Raw genomic sequence first — 17,101 nt, forward strand, 5'->3', positions numbered from 1 at the left:
ACTCGGGACATATAATTTAGAATCATTTTGTGAATAAAATCTGTAAACTTAACAAAGCACATTTTGAAGAAATCACCGGCATTTGCTTACCACAGATACTTCTTGTGTAATCTAGCAAGACGCAGAACACATAAATATGAGCATTTGTATTAAGATCAAGATCAAATTATAAGCCTCACTGCCATGAGCTGACTGAAACAGGAATAGACGGTACAAGTCTTACCTGACCTTGATGTGGCTGAAGCTAGGGGTTTAATTTTCTGAACCAAAGTATTCCCTGCTGCAATGTCTACCCCGCTGTTTTTGTAAGTCAGGCCTCTGGAAGAAGTTAAAAATAATGTTACAACAATTTATTACTAAATTCATAACATATTTTAAAATAATATTATTTCTTTACATCATTGCATCACAAAAGGGATGGACCATTCAGAATCCTATTCTGTTGTCAAGTACCACTATTTTCCTGCTTGTACAGTAACTAGGCTCATAGAAAATGATTTCTAAGTATTGCAGCTCTCATTTCAGGCAGGTTCAATGTCTCAAAGGTTAATCTTTTTGCTGTTTGGAACCTGGCCTGAAGCAGGAAGTATTACACCAAAGATAGGAAGTATTACACCAAAGATAGGAAGATAGGAAGTATTATACCAAAGAAACAAACTTCATGGATCTGCACCACAGAAAATCTGCCATAAGCAGTATTCAAATAGTTCCAGCTATCTTGAAGACAACACCAGAGCATCAGTATCATACTCTATTCAGTCAAATACTAAACCAAAATGCATGTAAAAATGCACTGCTAAATCAGAACACCTCAGCACCCTGCAGGATTAACTCAAGTTAGCTTTTCAACACAGAAGTATCACACAAAGCAATAGTCCCCTATGATACTTTTGAGAGTTTTACAACTGTAACTTGCCTCTCTTTATCACCTGAAATGGTATTACTACAAAACCAACCACACCTCTTTTTTACTTAAATGGACTTTCTCTTAAAGTATATATTTTGAAGTTTATTTAAAAAGACCTAAGTTCTTAAGGACCATTTGAACAATCTAGAAAGAAATGTCTGTAAACTCCAGGTGTTTCTTTTTCACATACAGCCATACAACAAAGAAAACAGTACAAAATGGTATATGTCATTTGTTTGTCCATATGACTGACTGAAGACATTAAAACCATCCCATATTTATGGAAGAATGTTTTCATTTTGGAGATAGTGAGTGTAATGACTTAATTCTTAGTTGTATCACACATATCTCACTCCAGTTAAGAAATTGTTATTTCCACACTGTCAGTGGCATGAACCAGGTTATATGGTGCATCCCTGTTCTAGGTTTATACTGATTTTAGCTCTGTGATGTGATTCAGTATTAAGTTTAAATTCAAAGGGTGAAACACACTGTTGATTACCGAGGACAAATACAACAAAGCAACTGGCTGAAGAGTGGTACTACCAGGAAAATACAATGGTATGTGTACATATCACAGTTCAATAATTTGCAAGACAAAACCAACTTTCAGAAGCAGCTGTTCAGTCTGTGAATAAGACTCAAGGAAATACTAGCCTGCAATAACAAGAACCAAAGTCAGCCCCTTTTAGTCTGGACACAATAAATATCTGCCATATTTTCACCTTAGTTTTAAAGGCATGGTATATACTTTGATTCTTCAAATAAATCTTTTTTATTTTCTTGAATACTGTTATTAAATAAATATTCTGGATTTTTCCACAAAGTGAAATGCACAGGACTTGATCCTGCAAAGCTGCCAAGAGGAGGTGCATCCCCAACTTTACAGACCCAACTATCACTCTTCCTAAACTATGTGCAACACAGAGTCCAAGTGAAATAAGCCTGGCTGTTCTTCCAATTTTAGGATGTCTGAGCAAAAGTTGGTGCAGAATCAAGGACAGTGAAACAAGCGCTGACTATGCACAGCTTCCAGAAGTCCCCTTCGTAAGCTAGGGATCCCCCGAGCACACAGGCACTCCAGTCAAGAAACTTGCTGGCTATGGCCCATGAACTCAGTGTTTTAGAGAACAGTTCATTAAAGAACCTTCTTGTCTTGCCTTATACACTGACCTGATTTTTTTTCTACTACAATACAAATACCACTTACGCATTTTCACAGAAATTTCTCAAAAGATGCACAGCACTTGGGAGAGAAAGAAGACTAAATACAAACACCCTTGTTCATTTAGTAAGTTTATTGATGATAATTTTACAATATACTAATCAGTATACACTGGCAGCAAAAATGGAAGTCTTACTAATATGCTTCATGGACTAAAAAATATTATCAAAAGTTATGTTTTGAGCTTATTGAAGCACAGGCAGGCAGATATGCTTCACATTAGGTAAAAATGAGTTAATCCTACATGCTTGTCACTGTAGCTTAACTCAGATTTGGGAGAATAAGAATATGGACGAGAGAGCCATCAAGAAATGTGTTCCTTCCTTGGTTGGTCTTGCTTAGATTGCTTACAAAGATGTTAGTTAAAACTTGACTAGATTGATACATAGTATCAACATCAGTTTATTAATGTAAACTAGCGAGGCCTTTTAAGTCCCTTTTACACCACTTATTTGCATTTTAAATACTTCAAATATCTACCTGGATTGTTTCAGGAAAGCTATAGCCCGATAACCAATGTCCTTTCTATAAATGGCACCCTTGAAGTGTATGGCTGCTACTCCCTTGTTGGCTTCTTGCAGTGCTGTCATTAGATCCTCTTTAATAGCAGTTACTGTAAGGACTCTTCCTCCACTAGTCACCACTTTGCCATCCTTCAGGGCTGTGCCTGCATGGAACACCTGCAATCCTAGTTGCTTAGCCTTAGAAAGTCCTGCGATTGTTGTTTAAGAAAATAAAAGCAGAAAAATAAATTTATTAGAACATCCTCTATTAAATTACAAATAGTTATTCAGCACTTATTGACTATGTCTAGAAACCACAACTGAATTCAGTGTGATCATGTTGGAAAATAGGAATAAATTTGTAAACCGTACATTTTGTGGAGGGCCAGGTCTGCTACTTGTATGCTCAGAGACAAAGAAAGAAGTATTTAGCTGAGACATCTGCATACAACATCTTATTCCAGCTGGATTTTATACTTCACTGACATATAAACCACAGAACTTATCAACATCATTATATAAGAACCAGTGATCAGTCCAGAACTACTTTACTGTAACACATATGAAAGAAATGCTAGAGAACTTAACAATACAGTGTAGAGAATAGAAAATATGATGGGTGCATTAACAATAAACATCAATGTGTGAAAACTAATTCATCTTTTCCTTACCCATAGCCACAAGACCTATAGTTTCTATGTGTCTGTGTTACACTGATACACCTTCATCCAGCAAAAGAGAGAATGGAGAGAGATCAGGAGAGAAGTCAGACTTCTGAGGTTTCTCCTGCTATATTTACCTGCTATTTCCAAACCCTTCGGATATGGTCCTGGATACCCTTCACTAGCCATGACCACTGTCACAGCTGCACTGTCTTCAAACCACACTGGCATGGAACTAGACAACCTTTTATTGATAACTGCTTGCATGACTTCATACAAATCACTTTTCAATAGTGGAAGAATTACCTACAAAAATAGAGATCAGCAAATTCATTAAAACAGTATAAATTGTTATATTTTCTCTCACCAACCTTTTAAAAATACTAATGCAACTGTAAAAATAACATTAAATATGTTGGTATAGTGTATTTTCACACATATATACATAATGTGCACAATCTGTGTACCTTTAAAAATACTATTCCTTGATGGTAATTTTGGAGAGCAAAAGATCTGCTACATACGGGGGAGAAAAAGTAGACAACAAAGAACCCTATTTGTTCTGAAGAATTAAAATGAAGTGGTTTGTTCCACTTATTAACAGCGAGTGGGGAAAAGAAGTGTTTGTTTCTAATAAAGTAAAGAAAGAATTCAAGTCCATTCCAGAAAAGATATGAAAGTGCTGAGTTTCACTCAAGCTCACCCTTGTAAAGCCCATCTTTGAGTATAACCTGCTGAAATCTTCTCTGGAATGGAACAATTTCATAACAAACCTTCTGCCTTGAGTAAACAAACCAAATATTTTAAATCTCAATCAGCTAAATGTTCATCTGAAAGTTAGGTAAGAATAATAGTAGATGGCAATGGACTTTTCTCCTCCCATAATGCCAAACTGTATCTACCTACACAACAACTCACCTGACATTCTGGGTCACCAAATCTGCAGTTAAACTCAAGAACTTTAGGTCCATCTTTGGTAAGCATTAACCCAGCATAAAGCACACCTAAAATAAAAAATTATATAAAAAGCCATCTAAGCAACTGCATAGGTCATATGTTTCATATTTGTAATAGTGTTAAAGCACACCTGTGCTTATTTAAAGGTAGGACGTTGACACTTGAGAAGTGTTAAAAAGAAAACAGGCAGAAAAACAGTTGTAGTCACAATTTTGCAGCTTATTTTCAAATGTTTTCCTCTCTGTTCTTCCTTACTTGTCGATTATCCATCATTAATAAAAATGATATCCATTGATTTCAACGGTCACTAAATCAAGCCACTGATACCAAACCCAGTTTCCAAATAAATCAAAGCTATTTTCCTTAACTTACAGGGTGAGTTAGGCCTATGAAGAGGACAAAGTAAAAAAAAAAAAAAGAAGTCTTTCTGCTTATGATTAAAACACCCAAACTTTTGTACATACCAAAATAGGGGACACCTTCTTTCCTCATGCCATCAACAGTTTTTTGAAGAATAGTATCTCTTATTTTCTGCAGTAAATCTTTAGAAATCTAATAAAATAGGATTAGAAAACAGTGTTTGTAAAAAAGGGAGTGCATGATTTTTCCTACTCCGATGGTGTTTTTAAGAACCAAGCAGAATACTTGGTGTCCTGCTTGCTCCGAAGTGTTTCATATTAGCTTGTTATAGAAAACTAGTATTCCTTTTTCTCTCCTCAGACAACACCATTAAAACAACCGTTTGCATTTCTTCAGACACTTTTTCATGCTTAGATCTATGTGTGTACACAATCAGCCTGGCTTCACTGGAACAAACCATCTGCACAGATTGGAATTTAGAGAAGGTGTCCCAAAGACAAATCAGCTGGAAAGTACAATGATCAATGAGCACATTTTATTCAATAAACAAACTTAATAGTTTTATAGAATAATAACCCCATTTTTATTTCTTTTATAACAACCCCTCCCCCCCCCAATCACTGGCCATGAAGTAGGTTAAGAGAAAAAAAAGTAAGTCCTTTTGCAAATAGAAGTTCCTTGCCAAACTACCTTAAATCATAACAAAAATTCATCATTAGCTTAGTTCAGCACAAGATAAAAATGTGGTTTTAAGCACCTGGTTCAGTATTTCGTAACATTAAAAAAAAAACCAAAATATAAAGTTGCAGAAATAACATATCCACCTTTCCACTTCCTCCTGTTCATCATGTGGAACTGAAAATTCACACATGCTTTTCATGCTGGAGATGTAGCTTATTTTTACCTGAGGTGCTGGGGAATAAGCTCCCATCCCTCCAGTATTAGGGCCTTCATCTCCATCCATTAATCTCTTGTGGTCCTGGGCTGGAGGCATGGAAGCAATTGTGACGCCATCAGTGAAACATAAGCACTAAATAACAAGGAGAATAATTAAAATTCCAGTGTATTATTACAATTAAAGCACAAAAAGTACAAGTATATGTGATTTTCAGTGTTGCAATAGATATTTAAGAGTATAAAGTCTGTCTCCCTGATAAAACAAACTATATTCTAAATGTTTCCCTTTCCCCTCAGGAAGAAGTGCTTCATCTTTACTACTTGCTATGAAGATTACCTTTAATGTAACACATAAAAATTTCAACATAACATCAGTACTGAAAGAAAATACTAAAAAGGTTAAAAAAACATTTAAAATATTCATGATGGAAGCTATTTCCTCCCTCACCCTCCTCCCCTCCCTGCCCTGGAAGGAAGGCATTACATTCCTTTCAACATTTCCTGTTCCTCGATAAAACTATTTAATTTTGAATTATTTATAAATCACTTATATAGCAGATGCTTTTACCCTCCTTATATTCATAATAACAAGCCTGCTGGAATCTTCTGAACCTCAATTATGATATTCACTGATTGGACTACTGCTAGCTGTACTCAAAAACACTGTAGAATGCTAATTAAAAAAACAAACAAGGACTTCCCTACATAACCTGAAAATGCCCAAATATTAATACATGAAAAACTGTTAACAATTTTTGGAAGGTGAATTATTTTGACAGCCAAAGCAAGCAGAATGTTTTTCATATTTCTGTCAATTATCACAGAAAAAATCCCCTTTAAATTGCATGTTTACATTATTGTATTAATTTACATTAAGTATTTTAAGGACTAATTAAGAGTGCTACATATTTTCCAACAACGAAATAAAGATCTGGATGACCCCCTAGTTCCTAAACAGGTCGAGCCAACCAGGAAGGAGTAAGAACGCCTTGCACATCTGGTTTCTTCGTAACAGGCAGGAAAACAGACCATGCAAAGATTGGCAACAGTTGGGAGATGATTGCTTGCTTTATAAATACCACCACCTTCAAGATGAATATTCACAGTATCCAGCATAAGTCAATTCCAGCTCCAGGAGCTGGGAACCTGAGTTGGTACTTGGCTGTTCTACCTTATGGGAAGCAGGTGTCTGACACCTCAAAACACAGGCTCTAAATTCTCCTTTTCTCTTTCATACTCCACTAATCACATCAGATATACTTTTTTAAACAAATGAGCTGAATTAGTTTAAAATGAAGGACATGTCTGTTCTGCATATGTAGAGTAAATCAAAACTGTCAAAATATTCAACAGCCTTTGGTTCTGGGCCCCTTGTCCCCAGATGCACTTCCACATTGCAGTATCCAGGCCAGTGAAACACATTAAAAAGGATGTAGAAGGCGCCTGTCTTGAGCTGATTGTTCCCTTGCTCCAAAGGAGTTTACGGCTCCCTCATCATGAAGTTCAACATATTTCCCTCATCAGCAAAGCTGATTTAAAGAAGTCCCTATGCTCCTTTGCTCCCAATCACTCCTTGCTTTGCTCTGCACTTCGCCATCCTGTTACTTATACGGATTCAAATGGCACTGGCCTTTAAATCAGAACACAGAAAACATACAAGGTGATGGTGCTGATTTTGAAAAACGCTCCTTAGATTGTAGCTTCACAAAGAGGTAACTAGTACAACTGAATCAAAGGCAAACAATAGTGAAGAGGTAGGAGTGTGGAAGGGAAGGGACATCTTTATGCTGTCTTTGCTGTCAGAAATACTAACAGAACTGCATGTTCAATGACACTTAAAATTTTAAGGTTTGATGTTTTTTTTCCATGTGGCAAGAGTTGATTACTGTTTGAGTTATTTTTATTTAATTTTTTCAACAGACTGCAGGATGTTTGGTTCTTAACACAGCTGTCTTTAATTAATATAATCAAATTTATAAACAGATAACTGTTTTTAAGTAACAAAATCCTACACATCCCTGCTGTTGGTACTTAAGCATTATTTCCTAAACAGTTTAGAACAGGTATAGTCAAAATGTTATAGTGAGATGCACTTACAGAAACTTCTTCTCCTTCAAGAAGTTCTTCAACAACAACAGTTTCCCCAGCTGTGCCAAAAGTCTTATCCTACAGTAAAACCAGAATCTCTTTAGTTCTGTTTGTTATTTTAAACTATTCAAAACGCAACAAGAAAAAACATTTCTGCTACAGCAAGAAAGCTGCAGCACAGTTTTAAGACTATTAATCCATTTTCCACCCTGGTTATGTCAAAAATGGTAAAATCTTCGCTCCTCTTTTCTGTTTATTCCTAAATAAACGCAGATTTTATGTGTCAATGTTTTTAAATTACAGATGGTATTTATAACTTAGTGAGCAATTCCTTATGCTCTAGCTTATGAAGTTTTGACCCATTATACTGAGACTAATATCAATGACTATCAAGCTTATAATCTGAACTTTTATTTTACAAGAAAGCACCATTCTATGGAATACATTGGAAGAGGGCAATATTTTCATATTTCAATGCAATGTTTAAACACTGACTGCATATTCAGGCAATTAAAAACAAGCAGCCCACACTGGCAAGGTAATTTTGGGGATCTGTAAGACTCTCTGATATACTTTTCATTTTTTGTTCAAGACACTGAGCCACTTGCTAAGACATGTATTTGTCCAATAATCATACACGCAGACCCTATCTGTATTCTGACTCTTGAAATACAAGCGTCAAATAACACGTATGAATCAGGATAGCTCCACTACATTGTAAGATGCTGCGCTGCCAACACCAGCTGAGGACCTGACCTGTATGCATCTTATTTTCCGCCTCGATATTCCTAGCTCTTCAGACAAAATTGCTTCATTTTGCATCTCTTCAGATTTTGATGGTCCTAATGTATTTGTTAAATATTGTACCTAAATGTACACTTTGCTTGAAATAATTCCACTGGAATACACACTTAAGAACTGTGTGACTAGAGTCCTAAAGCTGATGTTGCTTGTCATGACCCAGGTCAATTACAGTGTTAGTGTTACAGCACTGTAGTACTAGTTTGATAGCAGCAGTCTCAAATGGTACAGGCAATCCATATGGAAGTAAGTGTGGGTTTTATTTAAGAATGATTCTATTTTAGCTGGAACTATGCCCAAAAGAGTACCCTGCCTCAAGCAATAAATATGACAAAGCTTCCTACCTGTCCACGTAACAGGTAAAAAATTTGATGCCTATTAATTAGCCAAGTTCCTATTACACAGAAATAAAGAATATCTCTGAGATTCTGAGATGGTTAATAACTTATTTTGTGTGATAATTCCTCCAGTTAGTGCATGATGTTTCTACTAACCTGCATGATTTCAGTAACAGCTTTGCATGCTTCTTCCTTGTTTGAAGCCACAATTACTCCTTTGCCAGCTGCCAGGCCACTAGCTTTTACAACTAAAGCAGGGAAGTTTGCACTTCAAAGACACAGAAGAAAGTTTCAACATAAACACTGTGTATTGCAAATATATTTTGTAGACATTTTTAACATTTCAAATAGACGAAAAATCAAAATACTCATAAATTTTCATAGCAACCATTTTACCTTATTGAGTAATACATAGATAAACACTAGGCTTCTCTCATTATGCTATGCCTGTGAGGAATTTCTGCTTCCTGTTTTTTTCTCCATCACTGAATTTCATTACTGTTGCTTTCCTTTTAATAATTTACTGCTGTTATCATTTTTGGGTCACCTGAATTGTATGCTGAAGAGTAGAACAGCATTTGCTGAGTAAGTCTCCAACGCAGAATTTATATTTGTGGAAAAAAGGTACAAAGAAGGCGGAACAAATGACTACAAGACTTCAAGCTGGGTTTCCACAGTACACAATTTGGAAAAAAAAAATAAAAGAAAAAAACTTGTCCTATATTCTCCTGTAAACTCAACACTGAATTTTATTTTCATTTAGAGCAGTAAATAAGAACCATTTAATTATCACTGCAATGTGATAGTGTTGCTATTCTTTAAAACCTTTACAGATGTTCTATCACAGCCAAAAGTACTGACATGTTAGTAATCGTGTGATTGTTTGCTTTGGGTACCTAGCACACTTCTGTAAAAAGAACTGTTTCTAAAACGACAAGAATTTTACCTGTTAATAAAGCTACATGCTGCTTTGGGATCGGTAAAAGATTTCCATCTTGCAGTTGGGATCTCGTGGCGATCCAAAAAGGCTTTGGTAAAGCTCTTACTGGACTCCAGCTGAGCTGCCTTTGCTGTTGGACCAAAACACCTTACTCCAGCTGCTGTCAAGTCATCAACAATCCCTAAAAAGTACAACACATAAAAGTTTCATAAATCACCATATGAACTGAATGATTTCTCCCCATCCTTCTACTTATCACTTAACTCAGCTACAACTCATCCTGAACTTCTGCTAGTTTTAGATAATCTTTATCTACATGTCCTGTTTTGCTTATCATAGATTTTGGGCATTCTGTTTTGCTTGCTATAAATATTGTACAAGGTTATAAGGTCTTAGAACTACATCAACTATGGTCATTTATCTTTTACAAGGATGACCACTAAGCAGAACTAAACTTACTTACTTCTAATAGATTACATTTTACCCTGTTTTCTCTATTTCATCAGGTAGTCCAAGTCTTGCAGAGGCACTGATTCATTTTAACAAGTATATCACAAATAGTAAGCCATATATATCTAGTTAGTGCCTATTTTAGATGCATTCTTCACTATGATCAGAAGCAGATAACCCTGCAATATCTGGGGCTAAGAAGATCTGCTGCATTTGGTTAGAGATGACAATCTCCCCTTGTTTTATTATAGTTTTTAGTTAAAAAGTTCAAGTTACTATTTTGTGAAGATGACAATTGTTGATTGTGTGAAATGTTAAAACAGAAAAACTGTCAGCATGTTTATAAATGTTGTGGTTTTGTGGTTGTTTTTTATTTTGGTTTGGTTTTCTTACCAAGTCTGAAATTATTATCGTTATTTGAAGAAATGAAAACTTCACCAGAAAATCAAAACTCTAGCTAAGCTTCCTATATGGAAACACTTTGATACCTCCCCTATTAATTCCAAGCACTTAAAAAGAAACTGAATATTTAAGGATATGTTAAATGTTATATTGTTCACAGAATACTCTTCAGAAATTCATTTTCATCACACTACAACCCTGAACTTCAGGGAAACTGACACAGAGAATCTGTTTCCATTCCTACTGAAGACACTGGGATACTTCAGTGGTGCACAGAAGACAGGGACTTAAATTTACTTTTTCTTCCTAAATTACGAAGACTATGTTTTTTTTAGCTTGCTTTCTCTTACCAGCAGCAAGAGGAACCTCTGGACCAACCACAACCAGCTTGATCTCCTGATCTCTGCAGAACTGGGCAAGTGCAGCGTGATTGCTGACTGAAACAGCTGTCAAAAATACAAAAGAGTAAGACTGGATTCATTACTTTTGCTTAGCACTTATACTATCAACACCTGAAGCAGCACTTTCATCAGTCTCACATTCTTGAATGGCAGGTCATTATGCATCTAGAAGAGTGAGGTATGCACTAATATATAGACTTACATGCAAGGGTTAGACCAAAATACACTCTCAAGCCCCCAAGCAAAGGCTGTGGTTTGAAATGCATTGTCAACCCACTTCGCTCTTGAAGGTGAGAAAACCAATTTGGGGTTCCCCTTACACTGCCATACATCTCTAAGAACATCTTGTTTGCCACCACAAGAGGTGTTGTGAAGGATTCAAGTGAAAATAACTCACAAGCAAAAAAAACATAATTTTTTTTCAGCCAGTCTCCTTCCTGAGTAGGGTCACCATGAAGCTTTACACATGTCCATGCCAGTACCGTATAAGGGACAGGTACAAGTGGCTAGTGGTCAGATTGCAACTACCTTCTTTTCTTTTTTCCTTCTTTCTGTAGTGCCACGTTAAACTGACACCACTGAAACAAAGGGGAATCTCAACATTTTTTTATTACATTAGGCTAAACTTAATAAGGGCAGGTGCTGTAATTACGGGTAAGGTTATCTGGTCTTAGGTTTTTTATTTTTCTATAAACAAAACATTTAATATGACAATTCTTGGAATACCAAAAACTGTGTAAGCAAAGGAAAAAGCTTGCACAAAAGACAATAATGACAAGTGTCATGATAAAAAATTTACGCAAAGGCAATGCAATTCCACTGCTTTTATCAAGAATAAACAAAGCCAAAGTCTACAGAGGATGGGAATACAAACCCAGAACAGCCAAACCAGCAGTGAGCGAAGCCTGGTGTGTATTGGCTGACCCTGCAGGGAGGAAACTAACACATCAGTGCACAAAGCTGGCAAAGGGAGCATTGTACAGCACAGCACAAACCCTCCTTGCAGCTGGACTACCTTCCTTTTAAGTTTTCTCTGTGATGTCCTGTTAGTGATTGTACTGCCAAGCACACCAGGAGCTGATGGTCTCTTCCAGCTAGTTTCCAGGGAAGTGATAAGAAACAAAAGCAGTGGCAGTGATACAGCTGCTTCTGCTGGACAAACAGACACGATTTTGTGTCAGCCCACTGTGCTCCCGCCATACTGTATGAGTAAATTGCCTGCTTCCACAAGGGAAGCAGCTATTTCTGCCTAAGAGACAGTATAAAAACAACTATCTGAAACCCACACTGTGGCTGTAGATTTACCCTATTTGGGTGGAATGGGGGGAACAACAGACTGAACACTAATAAAAATTACCTCATTGATAACTTTCAATTATACTGTTCCACTAATATTTGTATGTAAGAAGAAGCGAAGGCCTTTGACTTCCTTGTGCAATTTATGTCAGTTGACTTCTGGCTCGCAGGAGAGCAAAACCAAAAGCATTAATATGCTTGGCTTTAAAGTACTGATTAACATAAAGGTCAATATTGTATTTCAGTCCCATGAGGGTGTTGTGAAAGCAGCTGGAGAACAGTAGATCCCGACCAAAGAGAGTGGGAGCTCTGGTGGGCAACTGAAGAGGGATGATCCCTGTTCCCTACGAGATTAATCCACGTGAAGGGAAGAAGGGAAAATAAAGAGCCTGTACAGTGATTGCACTTTACACTCCACATTGTCTTGCCTTAGGTCTGATCTAATAGTGAATATGGCATAAGATTTATATGATGTGGAAATGTCCTAGTAACAAACAGAAAGGAATAAATCACATTGTTAATACATAATTTTAACTTTCCCCCAAACACCATTTTCCTCAGGATGCAGACTGAAAGGGGTATTTTTGTAGCTGTTTCATATCTCAAAACGACAGCTAAATATTTCTTCTGAAATCAACAGAAGGACCTTGGACCAAAGTTTTCAAAGCTAGAGCTTAAAGTTAAAAGAGTTTAAGTTATACTGAGAGCTATAATGTCATTGAAGGAGGTGTCAGGATGCTGAAGTCCATTCACAGACACACATACATCTATCTCTGGATTCAGCAAGCCCTTTTGTACACTTCTGGCACCAAAACTGCTATGCTAATTATATATAAATTAAATATAAAACTATATTTAGCTACTCAACCTAAATCTGTCTTTACTGTCAGAAATGATTACTAACTCAAATTAACCATGAAAACTTCTTTTATTTAGATACAAGCAAGTTTGAAAATTTTAAGTTTATAATTTTAAGCTCACATTTATGTATTTCAGAAATCATCTGAGAACCAGAGTTGCAATGCTAATTAAAGGCAATCTCATGAGACGTGAGAGGAGGATGAACTTTCAGAGACAAATCTTCATTGTACCAAAAAAACCCCAGAAACAATGGTAGCAGTTTCACAGACATTGCTGCCCTGGCTCACACAATCTAATAGACTCACATGCTTCTGCAAAGCTGTTCTACATTCTCACCCCCGAGTTAAAATCTAGACCCCGATGATAGGACTAAAATGGCTGAGCAGATAAGACAAATTGTTTCCTTAAAAACAAGTAAGTCAAACTCTTCACAAATTCTAGATTCTGCCTGCCTCCTGGTTGGCTGAGGATTTCTCTCCCCAAAAACATGTGAAACCCTAGCCTAGAAGAAACGGTTTTAGTAAAAGATTTTTGGACCTGGCTCAAGCATTACTATGCACATGCTCAGATATCTTTCACTGTTGAGGGTGCAGTATTTTTTATAGACTAACAACGTGAGAGAAAAGCGCAGCAGTTTTTTAAAGACACTACTTGAGAAAAAATACTGCAATTAACATTCTGCAGGCCAAGCAGACTGGCATTGTCTCCACTTATCACAAGGGTAAAGATTTTTGTTTGAATTTCTGGGATGTGAAGGAAACATATGACTTTCCTGTGAGGCTCTTCCTTGGACCCACTCCTCAGAGGCCAAATAGAACAAAAAACTTATGATACTGTGACTAGTCAAAGAAATCAAGGACAAAGTTATTTACACAGCCTGTAATTAAGTATTCCAATGTATTTGGAATTAACTATAATTACCTGCTGTACAACAGCCTGACAGGATTCATGTTTCCACATGAGGTGGTAACAAAAAAAATATTTTACTTGCATACAAATATGAATGCATAAAATTAATGTATATAATTCATGTTCACATGCATACTGTGTTAACTGTAATTAAGTATGTTATCACATGTTTTAAACTGGAAACTTAAGTTGGTTGTTTAAAATACCTAATTCAGATTCCATTATATAAAGGACACAAGACAGGAATCTGAGTAATTACACTGGGTTTTGTACTGATTCACTCTGTGCCTCCAGGCAAGCACCTTAGACCAGTATTTTTTTAAATGCGGCACACAGTCTTGGATGCTCAATTTGAAATACCTTAAGCTTGATTTCTCAAAACTATTAACTATGAATAATCTCAAATACAGCCAGTCAGAGCTTAACATATTAAGCTAGAAGCTCAAAACAAGCAGTCAGTACAAAGACAGAAACATCTGAAAATAACCTTAACTCCTTAAGGTCACCAAGACAAAGGAATGAACATCTTTCTATGGTGGAACACTTCAGGCAAGAAAGTGTTCTCATCAAATATTGTAGGGAACACAGGGCTTCAATGCACTTGAGAATACAGTTGTGAATTTAGTACTTTAGGTGTTGATGTTTGCTTCAGGCACTTTTCAGCTGTTCACTGAGCAGTACTGAACTGCAGTGTATACCAAGAGAAACCACCAACCACCACCCCTTCTCTGCTAGGCTGCTGGGAGTTGGGAACCCCAACAGCTATCTATCCTGAGCTGTATTCTTGGAGAAACGTGCATCTTGCAGATGGGAGTTTTAGCTGCATCCTCCACCCCCAAACCTAAAGGATTAGATATCACATCTGAGATAATATAATGAATTAATTCTTAACTGCATCTATATGTTCTATTTCACGTGCCTAAAACATTAAAAGATAGTAATAATCTTTTCACATCAACAGCTGTGATTTCAGATCTATGACAAGAACAACCTACCAGTTGAGTTAATCAAATTTAAAAGTGGTATTTTGGGGGGTTTTACCTGAATTTGAGATTTTTCCACTGTCAGCTGTTCCTGCATTTCCTGGAGCAACAAACACATGTTTTACACGTGGAGACTGGGCCAACTTCCAGGCCAGTGCATGCTCTCTCCCTCCACTACCAATCACAAGCACTTGATCAGCCATTAGTCTGCATAAAACCAGAACACAAGCAAAACAGCCAGAATTAGCCATGTGAGGTTAGGAAAGCAAGAGCTACACAGACCACAGGTTTTAAGTGCTGGATGCAATGCAGTTCACAACAGATACAAACGTCACTTTGCTTCAGGCAACAGTATTTCTATAAAGCTTTTGTTGATCAAAAAAAAAAAAAAAAGAAAAGGATATGTATACGAAAACAGATAACTGACTTAATCAGACGTGATACAAATTAAATATCAAAGACTGAACTGCTCCACAACACAGAATTAACCTGCAAAGCAATCCATCTTGGGTTTTCCTTTAGTCAGATTGGCAACTGCTACAAGTTATACAGACGTCTGTGATATAGGAAAAACACAAGTGGCCGGACCTATAGAAATTCCTGGTGAATCCAAGTCTGCAAAGGGCAAAGCCCTTCTGATGAACTAACTGTATGAACACAGTACTACAGCGTTTAGAGATGAATGGGAAATCAACTTCCAGCTCTGGCTTTCCTGAGAACAACCACAAGGCAAACAACAGGGAAGACCAGGTGACATTAACAAAGAAGATAACAACTCTGAGAAGGTACTGCAGGACATCCACTCCTCTCTCCCATTCCACCGAGTTTTAGGAAAACACATTAATGCTGTCTTGGCCTGAATAAAGCAGGTGTTTGAATGAAGGCTGTAACTTCATTACAATTTTAAACTGTCCAAAACCTTTTCAGCAGTTTGGAAACAAAATGGTCACAAAAATGAAATGAACTCTCTCAGTTTTGCCTTCCCTATGTCATCTGTATACGTACATGTAACTCACACGTCTTGTACTGATGTCAATATTAAAATTTTTTCTTTGAACAGTTTTGAAAGTTAGCCTTTGCTTTTTAAGAAAACGTCTATGTGTATTCTTTACATATTTACTGATGTATGCCACCTCAGAACTGTTATCCCGACAATGATACCACGTAGCTAGCAAGGAAGTAGGAGAATTTGCTTACACTGAAAAAACCCCACTGGAATTCAGAAAATCCTAAATAAATTAATAAAGTATATAATTTATAAAATATGTTAATACGTCTTTATCTGGAGCTCATACAAAAGCAAGGGCTAACCTCCTAAACTATTCAAAGAATAAGCTGTTAAGAGTCACATTTGTCCAACCATACTTAAATTACATATACAAACGATGCCACCACACTGGTTAAAGTGAGAGTTTTATTCATAGAAGTCAAATGCTCCCCAAAGAAGTTATTCAGTGGAGCCAAAAGCAAGCAGCTATAAGTTGGCAGGTGGCCCTAAGCCCAAGTGCAGCATGCTCTCACTACTTGCAAAAAAAAAGCCAAACAATCTAAAATCTTTAAATCTTAACTTATGCAAAATAACAATCTAAACCTATTTAAACCTGTTTTTAAAATGGCTTAAGCATTTTAAGTAATGAGAATAAACAAAATCAGTTCATTGTTGAAAATGGCACAATTTATTCAAAGGGCTTTCCCTGGCCAGTGAAGGGGTGTGATATGTCCCTTCCCTGCAGGAATCACTTCCCATTCATCAGGAGGAGGAATGCAACCCAGATAAAAGTGTTAGTCAAAAAGAACAACCAGTCTCCCTGTTGTAATCCCAGCACATGTAATGCGCAACCCTTGGTCATCCCTGTGCCTCTTCCATTAAGCAGCTGGTCATTGACCTGCACTTGCCAATGTGTACAGTGCCTCCCAAGGCAAGCTCAGAAAGAAAACCCTGACACACACCATAGCTTGAATACACACAGGTGACAGCTCCATTTCCAAAAGCAGTGAAAAGTCAGGTCTCCTCTGCAGTCCTCTCCTTTGAGGGAGGACAAAAGAGGATGGCTAGAACAAAAAAAGCACACCTTAAAAGAAAAGGAAAAAATACAAAACCACCAAACAACAGATTTCTAA

General features: G+C 36.8%; 2 protein-coding genes across 5 annotated transcripts in view; one reads left to right on the forward strand and one right to left on the reverse strand.

The window, feature by feature from the left end:
• IFNGR2 (interferon gamma receptor 2) overlaps positions 1 to 17,101 on the forward strand; it is a 147,483-nt gene that overhangs the window by 84,391 nt on the left and 45,991 nt on the right. The gene's annotated exons all lie outside the window — the stretch shown is intronic.
• The window catches only part of GART (phosphoribosylglycinamide formyltransferase, phosphoribosylglycinamide synthetase, phosphoribosylaminoimidazole synthetase), a 39,259-nt gene that overhangs the window by 16,477 nt on the left and 5,681 nt on the right, over positions 1 to 17,101 (reverse strand). For 3 of the 4 annotated variants that reach the window (XM_061359079.1, XM_061359076.1, XM_061359075.1), the window contains 11 exons: positions 15,039 to 15,187; positions 10,881 to 10,976; positions 9,685 to 9,859; positions 8,895 to 9,006; positions 7,609 to 7,677; positions 5,519 to 5,644; positions 4,719 to 4,806; positions 4,216 to 4,301; positions 3,435 to 3,603; positions 2,613 to 2,844; positions 224 to 318 (listed from right to left, as the gene is read on the reverse strand). In XM_061359079.1, the coding sequence (XP_061215063.1) occupies positions 224 to 318; positions 2,613 to 2,844; positions 3,435 to 3,603; positions 4,216 to 4,301; positions 4,719 to 4,806; positions 5,519 to 5,644; positions 7,609 to 7,677; positions 8,895 to 9,006; positions 9,685 to 9,859; positions 10,881 to 10,976; positions 15,039 to 15,183 (1,393 nt within the window). In that variant the 5' untranslated portion in view covers positions 15,184 to 15,187. Of the gene's footprint in view, positions 1 to 223; positions 319 to 2,612; positions 2,845 to 3,434; positions 3,604 to 4,215; positions 4,302 to 4,718; positions 4,807 to 5,518; positions 5,645 to 7,608; positions 7,678 to 8,894; positions 9,007 to 9,684; positions 9,860 to 10,880; positions 10,977 to 15,038; positions 15,188 to 16,948; positions 16,972 to 17,101 lie in introns of those variants that run through there. The other variant, XM_061359078.1, reaches the window with a different exon arrangement.

Source organism: Neopsephotus bourkii, unplaced genomic scaffold (genome assembly GCF_033783945.1).
Source record: "Neopsephotus bourkii isolate Nb327-2 ecotype Australia unplaced genomic scaffold, CSIRO-AGI_Nbou_v1 NB_962, whole genome shotgun sequence".
Taxonomy (NCBI): domain Eukaryota; kingdom Metazoa; phylum Chordata; class Aves; order Psittaciformes; family Psittacidae; genus Neopsephotus; species Neopsephotus bourkii.